Source organism: Myotis lucifugus, unplaced genomic scaffold (assembly GCF_000147115.1).
Source record: "Myotis lucifugus unplaced genomic scaffold, Myoluc2.0 scaffold_1, whole genome shotgun sequence".
NCBI classification, from domain to species: Eukaryota; Metazoa; Chordata; class Mammalia; order Chiroptera; family Vespertilionidae; genus Myotis; species Myotis lucifugus.
This window is the reverse complement of record NW_005871049.1, coordinates 11,191,437-11,209,776: the sequence shown is the minus strand read 5'-3', so window position 1 is coordinate 11,209,776 and position 18,340 is coordinate 11,191,437. Positions and strand designations below refer to the sequence as shown.

At 38.4% G+C, this 18,340-nt stretch overlaps 1 protein-coding gene across 2 annotated transcripts in view; it reads left to right on the top strand.

The window, feature by feature from the left end:
* SLC7A11 (solute carrier family 7 member 11) overlaps positions 1-14,116 on the top strand; it is a 236,984-nt gene extending 222,868 nt beyond the window's left edge. The window contains exons 13-15 of one of the 2 annotated variants that reach the window (XM_014455077.2): positions 10-106; positions 12,745-12,816; positions 12,938-14,116. In XM_014455077.2, the coding sequence (XP_014310563.1) occupies positions 10-65 (56 nt within the window). In that variant the 3' untranslated portion in view covers positions 66-106; positions 12,745-12,816; positions 12,938-14,116. Of the gene's footprint in view, positions 1-9; positions 144-12,744; positions 12,817-12,937 lie in introns of both variants that reach the window. The other variant, XM_023754358.1, reaches the window with a different exon arrangement.
* The last annotated feature ends 4,224 nt before the right edge of the window (positions 14,117-18,340 follow it).

The following is an 18,340-nucleotide window of genomic DNA, read 5'->3' as shown; positions in this document are numbered from 1 at the left end:
GTATTGTAGGAAGAAGGTCATGTCAGAACTCCAGGAGATTTCTTGTTAATGGCTGTGGGTCCTGAACTATTAGTTCAGACTCCACACATCCCTCACACCATCCAAGGTAAGACCACAGAACTGCATCCATGATGCCATGCAAGGTAAGACCACAGAACTTAAAACTTTGAACCTGTGTTCATAAAAGGCAATCCTTTTCAGTTATTTTAATTTGTGGAACTTGTAATGGTTTACTTGGTTGAAACCATTGATCATTTTCAATATACATGTCTTTTTACTGGGCTCTCTCTTGCATTAACTTTCTATTCTACATTGATTGCACGGTACCTGTTATAGGTAAGTTTCTTTAACAGACCTACATGATATTTCTGTTAATTATTTGATAATCCAAGTTTAGCAAATCACTTTTTAATGTTATGCTGATTAATGGATTCTTAGTTTTCAAGGACTCAATTTTGATGCATTTTATTTTTGCTGGCTTGGGTGGGTGGATAGAGCTATTTTACCTCACATCTTTCAGCTTAGCAAACATGTACTTGGTAAGTAAATCAAATATCCTTTCCATGAAAGCATGCCCAGCTTTTTATTAAAAAGAATTATTGTTTGAATTGTTGTTCTTAATATCCCAAACCAATTCTACATTCTAAGTGGAATGCTGCTGGCCGCCCTTACTCAGCATGTAGCAGCACGTGCCCAAAGGTGGCAGAGAGCTGCCATCTCTGTTCTTTGCCAACAATAACAGCTGCTGCTGTTTGTGGCCTGCTTTTCCAGATGTTTTTTAGAGTTAGGATGGTAACTGGAGTAAGAAAAGAGCTGTGATTTCAGAGGGCTGATAAATGAACAACAGAAAGCCAGACTTGGAGTGTTTCGCTAATGCTCTCACCACTTTTCAGTGGCCCCCAGGGGTGATTTCTAGTTTCTTACCTTCTGTGGAATTCCACTCCATGACTTGGCCTCTACTACAAAGTAGTATCTACGTGATATACAGGTGTAAAAATGAAATTTTCTTTATTAGTACCAATTATTTTTGCCTGTTATTGAGTGATATATTCTTTCATCTACTGCTCCATTACTTCAAAGCAAATTTAACTCTAAAATTTATGTCTTCTTTTTACCGGCTTTCCCAGTGATAGATTAAGGAGTACAATTGTTATGGTAAGAAGTCTATGTTTTTTTGTCAATTTTTTTTCCTCCAACAAAAAACTTCTGTAAGGCAGGAACCTTTGAAGAATGTTCCTCTGTTTGTCTAATGTTTTTTCATAATTACACTCAGATTCAGGTGATGCATTTTTGCCAAGAATGCCTCCAAAGTGATACTGTGCTCCCTTTGCATTTTATTAGATGGTTAACTGCATTTTATTAGATGGTTAACTGCTTTTTAATGTCAATTATCTGGAAAACAATGATGTATTTTGATAATGTAATTGTTTTCTAGGACATTGAGAGCTGGGGGAATTAGCCTGCCCCTGGATGTGGGTTTAGCACACTATTACCTGGAAGGGTAATTTCACACATAATGGAAGTTGAATAACTGGTATTAATGGGGGCATATACAGACTGGGGCCCAGGTGAGAAGATACCTCTGAGTCACCATCCATAGCAGAGCTCAGAACTATAGAGCCAGGGGAATTCCACAATAAGTAACTGCACTACAGGGTTGCTTCAGACCTGTAACCTCCCTGATTGAGAGCCAAGAGGGTAGTCATGTATATAGGGGCCTGAGCATTGCGTGATAATGTGGGGAGTTGCTGAGGCCCACTTACATTATGAAGATAAATGCTTCTCAATCTGCGGAACTACCTAGACATTTATTTGAAAAAAAGTATTAATTTTCCTTTCTAGGATGGTGGGGAAAGAGCAGCTTTCCAAAAATTCTAAGATAAATAGAAGGATAAAGTGTTTGTAAAAGTAGCCCATCCCCATTTTCAAGTCTTCAAACCATCCGTCTAGAGTAAATAAAGGAATTTAAGTAACTTTCTGCCTTCAATTTTGGGCCAGGGCTAGAAGTGACATAAGAACTTTAGACAACATAAGTCAGTCACATGGATATAGTTATATCTTCTGATTAGAAACTGAATTATTAGGAATTTTTCACATGTGTAACATATATTCTCTATAACTTAGAAAAATAGTGAGAAACTGCTAGAGATATTGAAATTGAAATTAAGAACCGACACCAACCAGTATATTAACTGAGGTGTATTTGCAGCTAAGTGGAATGCTTTGTGCCGTAAATCATACCATTCAAGGGCAGCTCTATGGAGGGTGACTGCATCCTTCCACCATTGCATTGATTGTTTTGATGTGTCCAATGCCACAGGTTTATCCATCCAAAGCATTTTTAATTCTTTTTTTAAGAAAGAGTGGTTCCAAGCATATCATTCAGCCTCATAGAAAATGGATAAAGAAGCAGAGAGGTATTAGGAGAATTAATGCCTACACAAGCTCCTCTAGTTTATTTTCAAGTAACAAATATTTAGAATATAAGTAAAAATGATACTTATATATTTTAGGAGTATCTACCCTGTTAAAGATTTATTACTGGGGGTTTACAATTAAAAGGCAGATATGCTTATGCAAAAATCAAATAAATGATCTGATATGCCATGCCATGGAAGCAAAACACTATCTTATTTCCATTAATCAATGAGGGAACATTTCTGTACCTTTCAATAAAACACGTTCATTTTTCAGCTCTGCTAAAATGAACGTGTTATTTAGTATATGATGATTTCTACTTTTAGACAATACATTTTTGTTTTGAACACTTTTCATAATTTTGCAATCACACAGTAGTTCTAAATTGAGTGGATTTTACAATTCTGAGTCACAGGAGGCTGAACTACCTGACCATAATAGATAGAAAGGGTTGTGCCAAAGTATAAATGCAGAACAATGAATTCACTGCTGGTTTCACCTATTTCTAACCCAAGAAAAGCATCATGTCAGTGAATCATAATGGAGGGTAGAATATGAGTGGGATCCAATTTTACAGCAGGGGACTGAATTCGTGAAACTGGTAGTGTTAATCTCTGTTTGGCTGACAATAGCATCTTTTGTCTGGGTGACTGCTTGTCCTGAGGGGTGAAAGCCAAAAGCTGAATTCTCAGCATTTTCTTCCTGAAGTTGTGATCCCAGATCGATACCCATCTGATTGCTCCGCGATGGTGAAGGCAAACATCTGGTACAGCTGTTTGCTCAGCAATTGTTCAGTTAAGATGCAATAAGTTCCAACACAGAGCATGCATACAGATACTGCAGAAAAGGGCAGAGTGATATAGATGATAAAAATTCAGGAAAATAACATTTCCATATACCCTTAAATGAAAAAGAACTTGATGAAATAACTGGCTTCAGGATTCGTTATGCGTAACTTTTTAGGGTATATAACACTCATTTTTAACTGGAATGCCATTCATACTTTAAATGAATAGGATATTTCTACATCAGTGTTTAAACTCACCTCTGCACAGACTCATTGAATTGACGCCTCTTTCCAATGAAGCAGGTAGGAGAGGCTTATTGTTCCACATGTAGCTAACTCATCCTCTGGGGGTAGAAAAATGTGTAGGAAGCATAATCTTGTCATAAACCCCACCCCTGGAATGGGGTGACCTACAATAGGGTGGGAACTCAAAAGTTCAGGTGCCTGATGAGGACTGAAAGGGTTTAAACCCCACAAGGAGAAGCTCAAGACCCTCAGGGCCATAGTGAAAGGAATTTCAGAGACAGGATAGGCAGTTCAGAGAATAAGAGGGGTCCATGGGAGAGGAATGCATCTGAGAAGGGGAAAGAGATAGCTTACCTTACATACTTTCACAGAAGATAGAGAAATGTCACAAAATATGGGGAGAGTAAAAGGGGCCCACCACATGGGCTTTGGACTTTTGTCATTCTTCTGAAGAGTATCAGGACCCCTTTGTCTCCTTCCTTAATTTCATTTCAAAGAGAAAGAGCAAGCTTTCCCATTTGGGAACCCCACCCCAGGGAGAGTTTGTTGTAAGCGTATACATTTTTATTTAAAACCTTTAGTCTGAGAGTTTATTCTTCAAACTTTGTGAGGCAAGAACCCATAAGGGGGAGATTCTGCTCACCTCGAATCCCATATTACAATAGCAAACAAATGAAAGAAATTTTAATCAGATAAATTTGAGACACAGTTCATTAGGAAAGTAGATGTGTGTTAGAGACAAGAAAGGCAGTTTTAGGGAATGGGGGTGGGGGGGCGATGTCCATGGGAGAGGAATGCATATGTGAAGGGCAGAAATACCTCCAAGCCACCAAATGCTTATCTTATTTCTCTTCCTCTATGGAAGTACTAGTGTCTCCAGATACCGGGAAGAGGGAAATACTTTCATAGAGGATAGAGGAATGTTGCAAGATAAAGGGGAGAGAAAGAGGAGAGCACCACATGGGTTTTGGACTTTGAAGAATAAACTCAAGGACTTGTTAGTAAAAGGGTCATTCTTTTGCAGAATATTAGCTTCAAACTTTGTGAGGCAAGAACCCACAGGGAGAATCTACTCCCTGAACTCCATGTATCACTAACCTATTAAAATAATCTGAGGATGGAGGCCAGCAGGCACTCTCTTTACACTCTCACTCTGCCTCTCAAGGGTATAAGCTCCTCCCAGGAGCTATGGGCCTGTCTGGAACCCCAGTTTTTTTGTTTTTTTTAAAAAAATATATTTTATTGATTTTTTACAGAGAGGAAGGGAGAGAGAGATAGAGAGTTAGAAACATCGATGAGAGAAACATCGACCAGCTGCCTCCTGCACATCTCCTACTGGGGATGTGCCCGCAACCCAGGTACATGCCCTTGACCGGAATCGAACCTGGGACCTTTCAGTCCGCAGGCCGACGCTCTATCCACTGAGCCAAACCGGTTTCGGCTGGAACCCCAGTTTTTGCAGCTGCTGCCCAAGGGGCACTTCTACATTGTTTTAGGTCTGTAAGTCCCACTGGCCACCAGGGCCTTTAGTTTGCCTGGCTAAGTTCAATCCTCTTCAGAGGTGTGTTTAATTGAGAAATGGGCCTGAGTGTGAGGCCTCTAGAGACCTTGGTGGGTGGGTGCTCTCTTCTTGCTGCCCCTCTGTCTAGTGCATGTGTCTAGTGCCCTGGATTTTGTCATAGGTACAAGTGATAGTGGGGAAGGGCACAGAATAGAGCATGGTTGTGTAAGATTCCTTGATGTATTTCCTTTCTGAATAAGGGGCCAATTTGAGAACAGACCAAGGACACTAATTTGGTTGCTGTGCTCAGGCCCTGACCCACTCTGGGAGTTTAAACACAGGTGAGAGCAGAAAGTGTAACATGGAAAGGAGAGGGTCTGAGCTCCTGAAGGCCAGACTGCAGTCTTCTATGATATTAAAAACTGCCTCAGGAATAGGCTGAGCTGAGCTAAGTTCGACAACAAGATGGCCAATCAGCCACCTGCTGAGGGGAGTAGGGGAGGAGATAACTCCGTGTAGCTGAGAGCAGCATTTCCAGCGTGACCAACCGCTCTTCCATATTGCCGTCATTATTGGAATAAATGCTCATGTATGATTCAACCGTCTCTGCTTAATTCAACTCGAGTAGTGACAGGCAGCCTCGGACCCCTTGTGTCTGCTGCCACAAGCTCCCTTCAGGAGACACTGGCACCCTGTTTTTGTGGTTGTCACCCAGGAAATGGCCCTCAGTTGCCTGGCTGTGATGACCAGTGAGACATACAGTCCCCATGGGGCTCATGCATGTAAAGAAGGGAAAGACAGTTCTTGAGTTCTATGCGCTCTGGGGCTGCATCTCAGGCCTTTTCCCCAGGAAGACTGCCCTTTGCCCTCTAAGCATACCTGAGTAGGCCCTTAGATATGTGCCAAACTAAAAAGCCTGCCCTCAGTCCGCTGGAAGAGCGCAGACAGCAAAGGTCAGAGGACATAGTGAGGGAGACAAGAGCACAAAAACAATGTCTTACCTGTATGTCCCAGACAGAAGTTTGCACCTTTGTCTGGCACCCAATCCACCTGAATCCAGGTGCTGACTGAGATTCTTCCCTTAGGAATTGACAAAGACAAACAGCCTGGTTTGAAAGCTAAAGGGGTGGCCTCCAATAGGAGATAAAACAGCTGCCTCTCCCAGTCTTCACTGTCACTTTCTATGCATTAGAAAAACCTTAACAAAGGAAGATTTTCGAAATATAAGAACGTAGATGAAAAAGGGGGTTCTATGAAAAGTAATGTCACACAGTGATCTGATCATAACTGGGTAAGTAATGGTGGGTAGTCACACCCCAGGCATATAGCTACTTAAAAGGCAAACACCTCCTTTCTTTTCTCTCACCTTCATGCCATCTTCCTTAGTTTCTTTTACATGTTTGAGATTAAAGAGGGAACTGCTTCCAGAATAATTGTTTGCCGTTTTCTCAGTCTGTTGAGATCTTGCTGCCAGGCATATCTTTTGTTTGACTCAAAGCAATTTTCATAAAAAAATTCTCTACAGGGCTTGGATATTCTGACATCGACACAACATAGCAGTCCCCAAAGGAGTTGAATCTAGCCCAGTGATGGCAAACCTATGACACGCGTGTCAGAGGTGACACACGAACTCATTTTTTTGGTTTATTTTATATATTTAAATGCCATTTAACAAAGAAAAATCAATATCAAAAATGATATTTGCAACCATAGTAAAACAAAAATTTATAAAGAATTTCTCTATGTGACACGGCACCAGAGTTAAGTTAGGGTTTTTCAAAATGCTGACACTCCAAGCTCAAAATGTTCGCCATCACTGATATAGCCAAGCTCCATTTTTCATACCTGAAAGGACAGGATTAACACAGTTTTGTGTTCCCCCCAAATAATTTTTGGCTAGGTCTACCTCTGATAGAGCAAAAGCCAAAAAATCACTCTTTCTGCTTGTTCAAATCCTATTTCCTGCCAGTCCTATTTCATGGCAGTTGTACCACCTGGAGTCAATTCTACTCCGTTTTACCTGCTTGCTACGGCAGGACTCTAATTACAACAGAGCCAGATCTTCGCTGGCCACTGTGGCAAACTGACCTTAGAGACAGTGAAAAACCAAGGCCGGCTATGTTGGGCCCTGGCTCTACTTTGTTGGATCTGGTTGTAGAGCTTCTGAGCTTAATACCAAGACAGGATAATCCAAAAGGAGAGCCAGGGTCCATGAGCCTTCCCTCCTAAATTATCCAGATAAATGCTCATAGCATGATAGTCATTTAGGACATACATAGGAAGCAAAAATTATCATCTCCCTGCCTTCAAAACCGTTAGCTAATAAAATAATCCTTATTAATTTTTCCTGACTACAATCATGCACCACTTAACCATGGCTTAAAGTGTCGCTATGCAGTACATGACTATGTTCTCTTAAGGATGTGAACATCAACAAAAAAATATCCAGGATCAGAAACTCCACAACTCATTCAGCCAAATTTCTGTACTAGATTTCTTAGCATAGGTGGTGAGGGGATATTAGAGGCAATGAGCTTCAACACATCCACTGAATTATTTTCTTGGGTTTATACTTCGGTGTCCCAATTTGAAGAGTAACTCTTCCATAGCCTATTTATCTTTATACTGACAATTAGGCTTGATGCAAGAATGTGAATTTCCTAAACGACTTGATGGTGCTGTCAATTAGGCATGATATGTGAATCCTGTGAGTATAAGTTTTGTTGATGTAATCAATATTACATTTTTAAAGTGCCTGTATCCCACTTAGAAGAATTCCATAAACTCCTTTAGCACTGGAATTGAACAATTTCAAAGATAATAGTTATGTTTAGTGCAGGGATTATACTTGCATGTGCCTGGTATTTTGAAATAAAGAGTGTACAAGGTAGGGTCCCCGTGCAGGGACAGCAATGCTCTTAGCTGTTGTAGCTGTTTTGAAATCAATGTCAAGCTTTAGAAGTTGCTTCTTATAATTTTCTGGGATTAACCAAAGTTGTTCACAATTTATGGCCTGACACATTGTGTATATCAGCCCTGTCAATATTGTACATGGATTTGCATCCTAAATTGAAATTCCTTAACTTTATAGAAAATGGAGTTATATATTTTTTTCTCTCTGAAAGTCATTTCTTCAGTCCATTTCCCCATAATAATATCTATTAACTAACTTTCTATGCATGGCTGATTTTGAAAAAATTAAAAAGCTTACATCCCTTGGACTTTTATCCCTGTATTGTTGAATTTTAGCAAATTAAGCCTCACCATCACCTACATGTTGACTACTGCATAACAATGAATGCTAGAGCAATAATAATAGTGATTGCTGTAAGCACCCCAAAGTTTGGCTCAGGATACATAGAAATTCTGGGTATTAGAAGATTGTTTATAAATTTCTCCAAACTACTTCTTAAAAATGTGGGTCCTACCACCCGTGTAAGCCAGAACCATCTAACAGACTATCCCATTTAAAAAGTATGGAACATGCTAAGAAAACCAAGAGAGAGAACAAAGTAATACAAACTTTTTATCAAAAAATATGATGAATGGGAGCCTTTAAAGGTCCAACAGTGTAGTATCTGGCCAATTGTGGACATATGCAATATTTTCTGGCAAGTAAGAGCTTCTAGAGCCTATGAGGTTTGATTCTTGGCCTTTAGAAATTAAACTGGCTCCTTTCTTTAGACTTTCTCCACATGTGGGACAGTGTGGTTGAATTTAGCCCAGATGTTACCTATCACTTTCTTACAAGGAATTATCATACTGTATGTTGGCAGAAAAAGGTGTTTTGCAATTTGCAATGAAATGGCTCACTTTTTAAGTAATGAGGAAAGAAAAAAAGATGAACCAGTAAGATCAACAAGCCACAGGAAATCAATTCAGCAGTCAACTTTAGCTAGGAGATTTGACAACGTGGGCATTATTAACTTTTAGATGGCGGTACTCTATGTAGCCTTATCAGCACAAATCACAAATTAGATGCAATTCAAAATACTGGAGCGCAGCATGTTAGATCTCAAGGAATGTACAGTGAATCCAATGTGGATTTTTGTTGTTTACAGAATATCCTCAGCTAATAGGTAACACAGTTAAGACATGTAAAAGTAATGGAAAAAGTACAATGTTACGATGTTTCCAAAGATATGTAGTAAACTCTTTAATATCTGCTTTAATACATGCCTGATATGGCTTAACGTCCCTTTAATAAGATAATGAGCCTTTTCTGGACATCTCCCCTATTTGTTTCTCATTAATAAAGCTCCTGAAGCATCTGCTGTAGACTTTATTACTCTATATCCAAGAGACTGTCCTTCACATAAAGAGCCATCTGTCTCTGTTTTACAGCCATTAGAAGCGTGCTACCAAGGAATGAGATTTAAGATTTTCCTGGAAAATATAACCTATTTTATAATTAATTCTTGAAATACAAGATTACCTTCTAAATGGGAGGCTAGAACTCTTAAAAATTTACCCTTATTCTGACCAAGAAAATATAGGGGAGATACTACAAAATATAATAATGGAAGAGAGATAAGGATGGTGTTAAATTTAGCAATAAGACAGATGCAATAATGTTTCGAAGTATAATTATCTTGTTATATAAAGCAGGATTTTATTTATTTGTTCTGTATGCCAAGCAAGAAAGGAGTAATAGCTGCTATATGAACAATCAGCAATGTCTGCCATGATACTCCGCATAATTTATTGAATAAGAAATAGGTATGCAAGTATGCTACATATATTTCCCAAGTAAGTTTACTTAAAGGCTTTAAAGAGAGCAATTACAAATAGTGACAACTATGTATATTGGGGGAGGTAAGGAAGTTTGTAGTTGAGAAAAACACCTGTAACTATAAATAATGGTTAAAATGATTAAGATATGTATAAGAAAATACATTTAGGTTTCAAAAAAAAAAATAAGAGAGTTCAAAGTATTTTTTTCCGGCAAGGAACAGGACAGATGAATAGAGAAAGGACAGTTGCTTTTTTATGTCACATACATATGTTTCATTTTAAAAAGTCATGTGCCTACTTTATTTGATCAAAACTTAGAAGATTAACTGCCATCATAATAGATCTTTTATCTTAGTGGAAGCACCTTGTGGAGAAGTAAATGAAATGTTCTATTTCCTCCTCTAGGTATATTAAAAAAGAAATTTATCCATCTCAAAATCCATTCCTTCGCATTTTAGTTTCTTTGAAGCATTTAATAATATCTCAGAAATTGATATGCCATATCTTCAACTTACATTATAATTTGGTGAGAACTCCACATCACTTGATTTTAAAATAGCTTAAGAATCAGTGTGTTTGAGAAACATAATAGTATTTCACTACCGACTTTCCAGTTAGACTCTGATGCCTTGTTTTCTGTCATTTTCTCACTCACTCTAGGGGTCTCTCTGTACACACAAGCATGCACACGCATCAGCATTTAACACCATACAGCCATCTTCTAATGTCCTTAACAAACCCAGGGACTGCTGTGACCTTAATCACGAGAGTATTTTTAAAGAACTATACTTGTGAAACAAGATATTTAGTAGAACTTTTAGGGTGTTCTTCAATTGGCACCAAGGGCTGACTTTGGAGGACCAACCGTACTTATATGTCTCAATTTTTGAGGCTCATTTGACAACTGAGAACACAAAACTCTTCAAGGCTTGATGAAGGGGTAAGACTGGTCCAACCACTACTATGGTTGCCTTAGAAGTAGAACTCCTATGTCTAGGAACTATAATAGGGCCTTTCAAAAGAGGCACAGGAACCACTCAAGATAGAGCTAGCATTTTATACTTGCCACACATGTAAAGAGTGGCCAGAAAGTATCAGCTAAAGACAGTGATAATCAGTAGAATGGCCCACTAGTGGACAGTTGGGATAGGAGATACCAAAACAACTATGCTTTTATCAAGAATTAGGCATATGACTAGAATATAGTCATAGCCAATACACTTTTCTTTACCTAACACTACAGGCATTTAGAAGAGCACACATAAATACAACCCAGCAATAGGTTAGTCTGCATTAGAAAGGAAGGAACCCAGGTAACAATGAAAGGATAAATAGAATTCGTACATCAACTTATGTTCTAAATAGAATTCATACATCAGCTTATGTTCTAAGTGAAGGAACTCGAATTCCCCAAATGTCTGTGTATTTATTTAGTTTGCCAATGTAAAATCCTAATGAAGAAAACTGACATGTGTGATTTACGGTAGACAGTCGTAATTGTCTGTAAAGCTACAAAAGTTATCTCTGTTGGGTATCTGAGGAGTCCCTCACCTCCTGCTAAAATCAGATCAAACTTTGCTTCCTTTGAGAGCAACGCAATTGCTCTGACATGTAGGCAAAGCCTGCGTACTTGATCAGGTAGACTCCTGGACTACAATGTGCTTATGTGACCAAATACTCAGCCCAGCTATAAATATGGTAAAAGTCTAGAGAGGTTAAAACTTCTTTTTTGGAAAACAATTTTCATCAGTTACACAGAGCAGCTGTTTTTACAGAACATTTCATTTCTACCAATGATACCTTTCTAATTCAGCTCCTCTGAGGAACTTAAATTTTCAGGCACTGCTATTTCTTTAGATTTTCACAGATTCTTCATTAAATTGAACAATATCTATGGTATGTTTTTAAAAATTAAACTTTATAAGAATCACTGGTTATCCCAGTAAAAAACTCAATCATTCCTTTAATGTAACAGAAGCTATAAGGACAAAGCTGTCATGTTCTGCTTTTTCAATTATCAAAAAAGAAAAATTAACAGCTCAAAGTTCAACTAAGCTTTCATGAGTTTCCCTTTAAAGCAGCATTTATTACTCATATTGCTCCACATGTAAATGCTATATAATTCATTTCCTTGCCTCACTTGATTCAAGTGCTCAATTCTCTAATTAGGCGTCTGTTAGACAATGAAACTTTGTTTTCCTGCACATAATATTATTCAAGCTACATTAGAAAAGAGACCAATAACTTCTTTCTCAAGAGATTAATTTGATGCCTAAAATACCAGGAAGAAAGATTCAACATTTACATTATATTAATTGGTAGGGTGTGAATATGCCATTATTATTATGCAGAGCCACATATTTTAAAATTCAGTAATGGAAACCAAAACCCAACAGTTTTGAACACAGGAAATACTGCATTAGCAGCATTAATGTGATATCTTGAATATGGTTTCCATGACTGTGTGTTATAAGCTATTATTTTTAAGTAGAGCAATAACATATCATTAGTTTTTTAAAAATAATTTTATTGACTTCAGAGAGGAAGGTAGAAGGAGAGAGAGATGGAAACATCGATGAGAGAGAATCATCGATTGGCTGCCTCCTGCACGCCCCACACTGGGGATCGAGCCACAATCCAGGCATGTGCCCTGACTGGGAATTGAAACGTGACCTCCTGGTTCATAGGTTGACGCTCAACCACTGAGCCATGCTGGCAGGGCACATATCATTAGGTTTTTTTGTTTGTTTTTTTAATATATTTTATTGATTTTTTTACAGAGAGGAAAGGAGAAGGATAGAGAGTTAGAAACATTGATGAGAGAGAAACATCGATCAGCTGCCTCCTGCACACCCGCTACTGGGGATGTGCCCACAACCAAGGTACGTGCCCTTGACCGGAGTCGAACCTGGGACCCTCCAGTCCGCAGGCTGACGCTCTATCCACTGAGCCAAACTGGTTAGGGCCATATCATTAGTTTTGTAAAAGAAAGTTAAGAACCATATGATTTCACTCATAAAACTGTGTCTATGAGTTTGTGTTTATTTGTTGCTTTCAGACAACAGTATGGTGGTGACCAGAGGGAAAAGGAGGTCAACTATATGGTGACAGAAGAAGATTTGAGTTGGTGGTGAGCATACAATGCAATATACAGATGATATATCATAGAATTGTACATTTGAAACCAACATATATAATTTTATTGACCAATGTCACCCCAATACATTTATTTTTTTTTCTTTTTATTAAAGAAAAAGGAAAGCTATTCAAAGAAAATCTACCACTGAAAGGTGAAGTTACGAATGTCATGGAGCTCTCGGGTGTCAAGATTGTCTACGAGGACACACCAAACTAAAAGTAACAATCAAGCCCGATTTACTTACTGCAATAGAGTAACAAGAGATCAAAATAGATGACTGCACCCCAGTGTTCCATTTCTGCATGTGCAACAGCAAAGCGAGGTTACCTGACAGGCTGTGCAGACAGGAGGCATCATCTAACTGCCAAGGAGCCACAAACAGAACAGAAGGCCCCTGCCTTTTTATGGACACAAGGGACTTGGGAAATAGGGGAGGGCCAAGAGTGGAAAAGTACTGGGGCAGAGTGGGGACACGTATCCTAATCAAGACCCCCACGAAGGAGGTCTTGGCAGAGACACCTGAAAAGTGCCTCCGCCCGTTCCCCTAATAAACAGATTTTTGAAGGAAGCACCTAGGCTGGGAATACAGATGTGTATGAGCATGGCTGGCCTGAGGAATCTTAAGGCCTTAATTGTTAACTCCCTCCAGGAATTCTAATGCTCGGGCTGTGCACAGAGTATGTTCCCTAAGATGACAACTTTTCCCATGAGGCCTGCAAGGCAAAGTCTGTGCAATTGCCTATTGAAATGTCACCCCGGGAATTTTGGCCTGGAACTGGACTCCTCAGACCCTAGTGTAAAATGCAAAAATATATTCCATACTTCTGAAGACCTATAACCTTCGCAAATTGCAGAGCAGAAATCTATTTCAGTGATGAAAATTAGAATGAAGAATTGAACTTTGTTTTACTAATTTTCTACTTTAATATGTTTATATTAAATTCACCAATATATAAAGGGTTATATACTATAATTTCAGTGTCATAGAATGTGCGACCTCAGATGCTATAGGGTGTGACATTTACAATGTAGACAAAATTCTATTTCATCCTATGAATGCCTGCTTTCTTGGTTTGGAGTTCATTGCAGGAATGGGCAGTGCTTCTCTGAAAGAAAAACCGTGGGGTTTTTTTTGGAAGATGCATCATTGTGAAGCTAGAAAATATTGACAATGATGCAGTTATATACTGGCAATAATGAGGAATGCAGAATTATTGTTGAGCAGAAAGTCTTTGAAATTAATAAATTGTTACTCATTAAAGTGAAATATAATAAAATTTTACCAAAGTAATTGTCTCTTCATTATGTAAATATTTCTGACCACATTGAAAAGCAACAAAAAGCAAAACAAAACAAAAAACAATCCTGTTCAGCTTTAAAGAATAGAGAAGTTGTACTAGCAGCAAATCCAATTATTTGCTTATCAAGAAATCACAACATTTAATCAAATACAGGTCTCCCATCTCATGTTTAAATTAGTTTTTTGAAGCAAAAAGAAATGTATGGGTTATATAAGTGGTTCTCAACCTTCCTAATGCTGTGACCCTTTAATACAGTTCCTCATGTTGTGGTGACCCCCAGTTTCATTGTTACAAATTGAACATAATTAAAGCATAGTGATTAATCACAAAACAATATGTAATTATATATGTGTTTTCCGATGGTCTTAGGTGACCCCTGTGAAAGGGTCGTTCAACTCCTAAAGGGGTCGCGACCCACAGGTTGAGAACCGCTGGGTTATATAGAATAGTGAGGACAAAAAGAAACAGGAATTTAACATAGTTAATACATGAATATGTTATAGATATGTATACATCCCACACATGAATACAAGCCCTGATCCTTGAAAAGATACTATTTATAAGTTATTGAGTGATAATTTTAGTCTTATTGAAGTAATTTGGTGGTGGTATGTAAATTTTTCAACATTTATATCTTGAAATAAATTCCTTCATGCTTCTTTATTTATGAAATAGTTTTGTTACTTATGGTCCCATAATTTCAACAAATGTAAATATTGCAAAAAAGTGTAATAATTTAGTGTTATACAAAATCAAAATGCTCTTCTTTCAAATATATGTTAGCATGATAATTTGAATTACAATGAACACATTTGTAAAAATTGGAGTTGTAGCTATGCAATAGAACTAGATATATATATTGTCTTATCAAATACAATATGGTTGCTCAAAACAAAGACTTCATTTATAGCAAACCAAATCATATTCCTGTGCTGATTCCCGTTTCTATTGCACTTGAACATTAACCATGTTAAAATGGAACCGACAGCGCTATAACAATATTTGTTGTTCTGCTAGCACAGTTTTCGGTTTCCTAAACAGGCAAATAGCATAGTGAATTACATGGATCTTCTTAATGTTGAGTCAAAGACAGTTTCTTTTTGGTAGCAAATTATCTTTGATATTTGAATTGAAAACTCGATATAAGCAAACAGAGTTCCAGGGTGATTGATAAAGCAAAATCCAATTAGATTTGTCTCAGTTCCTTCTTCACAGCTTAATCAAATCTGTGAAACTTTATATAACTTTGAGGGAGTCATAATGTCACAACTGCTTTAAAATAAGAATACAAGGAAACTGAAACTAGTCTTAGTAGTTGTTTTACTCTACAAAATAGCAAGACCAAATTAGTTCTTTTATTCAGATGATACCCATTTCTGTTTCATCTACCCCATGTCCTATAAGCAAAATGAAAAGCTTTGCACTGGGGTTCAGAAATACCTGCTTGCAAGGGTAGAAAAAGATTTCACATTGGCCAGAAGTACATTCAAACTACAGGTGGATCTTCAAGTATGTGGATTTGAGTAGCATGCATTTGTGTATGCCCTTAGGAAAGGCCAGTTTTCTTAGATAATCTTGATATAGAATCCCAGTTCTGAAAATCTATGCAGAGTACCTCTGGCTTTGGTAATGTGACAAAATAATCTGTCTTCAATCCACAAGACCGACCTCTAAAACCTAACCTGCTAGAAATGTGGAATAAAATTTAAGAGGTATTCTGAATTTTCCCAAGGAAGAAAGTGAAATCCCCACAAATAAAACAAAATAGAAGTTCAACACCGAATGTAAGAAAATGACCTGGCCCTGGGGCTACACACAGGTCTTAGTTGTTCTTTGATAACCTTTGGGAGGATTAAGCACTGAGAGTCCCTGTGGAGCTGAGACCTTCACAGACTCTCTGTGCACCTTCCACTGTGAAGAGTCTGCCTCATTGCATGTAAGGATGATGAAGGTAGTGTAGGGTTTCCAGAACCATTCGGTTAATATAAATGGAACCAAAATCCATTAGAGTCGAGTTCATTGTTCTGAATTTCAAGATAGTATGTCTACCTAAGTGGAAAAACCTAAGAAACCCACATTACAAAATAGGTGTTGGCCCAGAAGGCAATGGTAAGCTTAGGGTACTAGGAAGAAGCAAGTGCAAAATCCCTTTGGCCACAAGATCCTTATAGGTAAAACCCTGGGAGGGCAAGTTTACAAATGCAAAGTTATAAAACACTGATACAAAAGTACCCCTGTAAGACAGTCACAGCCATGACAAGCCAGAGGAATAGAACATCAGAGCTTTAGATCATAACAAACCGGTGGGCATTATAAAAATGGACATTTAAAATGATTTAAAAACGTAGTATATGATTGAAACTATAGGAATAAAAAGCAAAGTAAGAATATGAATATTTGGAAAAGAACTAAACATGAGTTTCAGAAGTGAAAAATTTCCAGTGAAATAAAACACCCAACAAGTTAAACCATTGATTACAAACGTGTGAATAGAAAATTAGTGACCTAATGCTTATCACGTGCTTACTAAGCATACACGTGCTATTGAAATACTTGCTATTTTATTTTCTATTGTTTTTTGTTAATTTTATAAGTGTGTTCATTAGTATATTTTTGCTGGAATTTGTTAGAGCCAGTCTGCTTGTCACTGTGATCGACTCTACCAACTATTCTGCCTCTAAGGAGATGATCCAGAATTTAGCATAGAGAAATAACTCAATGGACAAGATGAGACATGGAGGTGTGGAGGGTGAAATTAAAAAGTCTAACATGCATCTGCAGTCACTCTCTTCCTTGACATTTGCTGAGCCACACGCCTGGATTTCCAGCTTCTCCTCTGGCTGCTGCATCTCCCTCTTAGGCTTGTTCCTCCTCGTATCTCTGACCTCTTAACACTGGACCACCCAGGGCTCAGTCTGCAGACTATTCTCTCTCTGGATTCCTCACCCACTTAATAATCTCATATAGTTCAGAGCTTTAAATATATCTTCATAAGGATTACTTCCACTTTCCCTTCTATGTATAGGTACATCACATATACAACTGCCGGAACAGTATTCCAAATTAATATGTGCAGAACTGACATGATGTCCCAACCCCAACCCCCAGGCTCCTCCTCTCAGTATTCCCTATCTTATGTCCTTTCAGTTCTTCAAGCTACTCTTCTCTTGCTCTTATAAACTACATCACAACTCATCAGAAAATCCTGTTGGCTCAAGGGTCTCTCCACTGCTGACCACCTAGAGCACCCTGGCCCAAATGACCATTATGATTATCCTGATAATTGCAATAGCCTCCTCACTGGACCCCTGCCCTGTCTTTGATCCACTTCAGTCTGTTCTGAGTACTGAAGACTATATAATCCTAATTAAATGTAAGTGAAATGGCATCCCATCTTTGCTCAAAGCTCACCAATGGCTTCCTAATTCATCCAGGAAAATAAAACCAAAACATTGTAAATAATCAGGCCACTATCAGCAGTTATTTCCTTAATTTTCCACGGTGGGTGGTCCTTTTTCACCATTCTCAGTCACACAGGCCTCTAGTGTCCAGGCAGGCTCCTTCCTCAGCATACGTGCACAGGCTTTCTCTCTGAATGGAGCACGTGCTCCACAAATACCCACACGGCTTCTTCCTTTATCTCCTCTTACCCTTACTGTACTCATATATCACCTTTCCCCACCCTCTGTACAAAACTACAACCCTTAACCACTGATCATTTCCCATACCTGCTTTATTTTTCTTAACACTAACTGCCACACCTAAAGTATATCCTTTAATTTTGTGTCTCTCAGTCCACATCTTCTAGAAGATAAACACCATATGACACTGCTGGGTGCAGGCACCCAGAAGAAGAGGTGGCCTCATGCAGGTTCTGAAGAAACAAGTAGGTTGCAGGGGCAGGTAGCTAGCGCTCCCAGTGCTCACACATACAACTGTGTGGTTGTCTTTCTTTCTCAACCTTTACAGCCTTATGGAAAGAAGAATATTGTTGAAAGTCCATACCACCCAAAGTGATCTATAGATTCACACAAATCCCTATCAAAATCCCAATGGCATTCTCCACAGAAATAGGAAAAATTCCCACAATCCTAATATTTGTGTATAACCACAAAATACCTCAAAAGCCTAAGCAATCTGAGCAAGAAGAACAAAGCCAGAGGCATCACATTTTTTAATTTCAAACTACAGCATTTTCCCTTACTAAAGGCGAT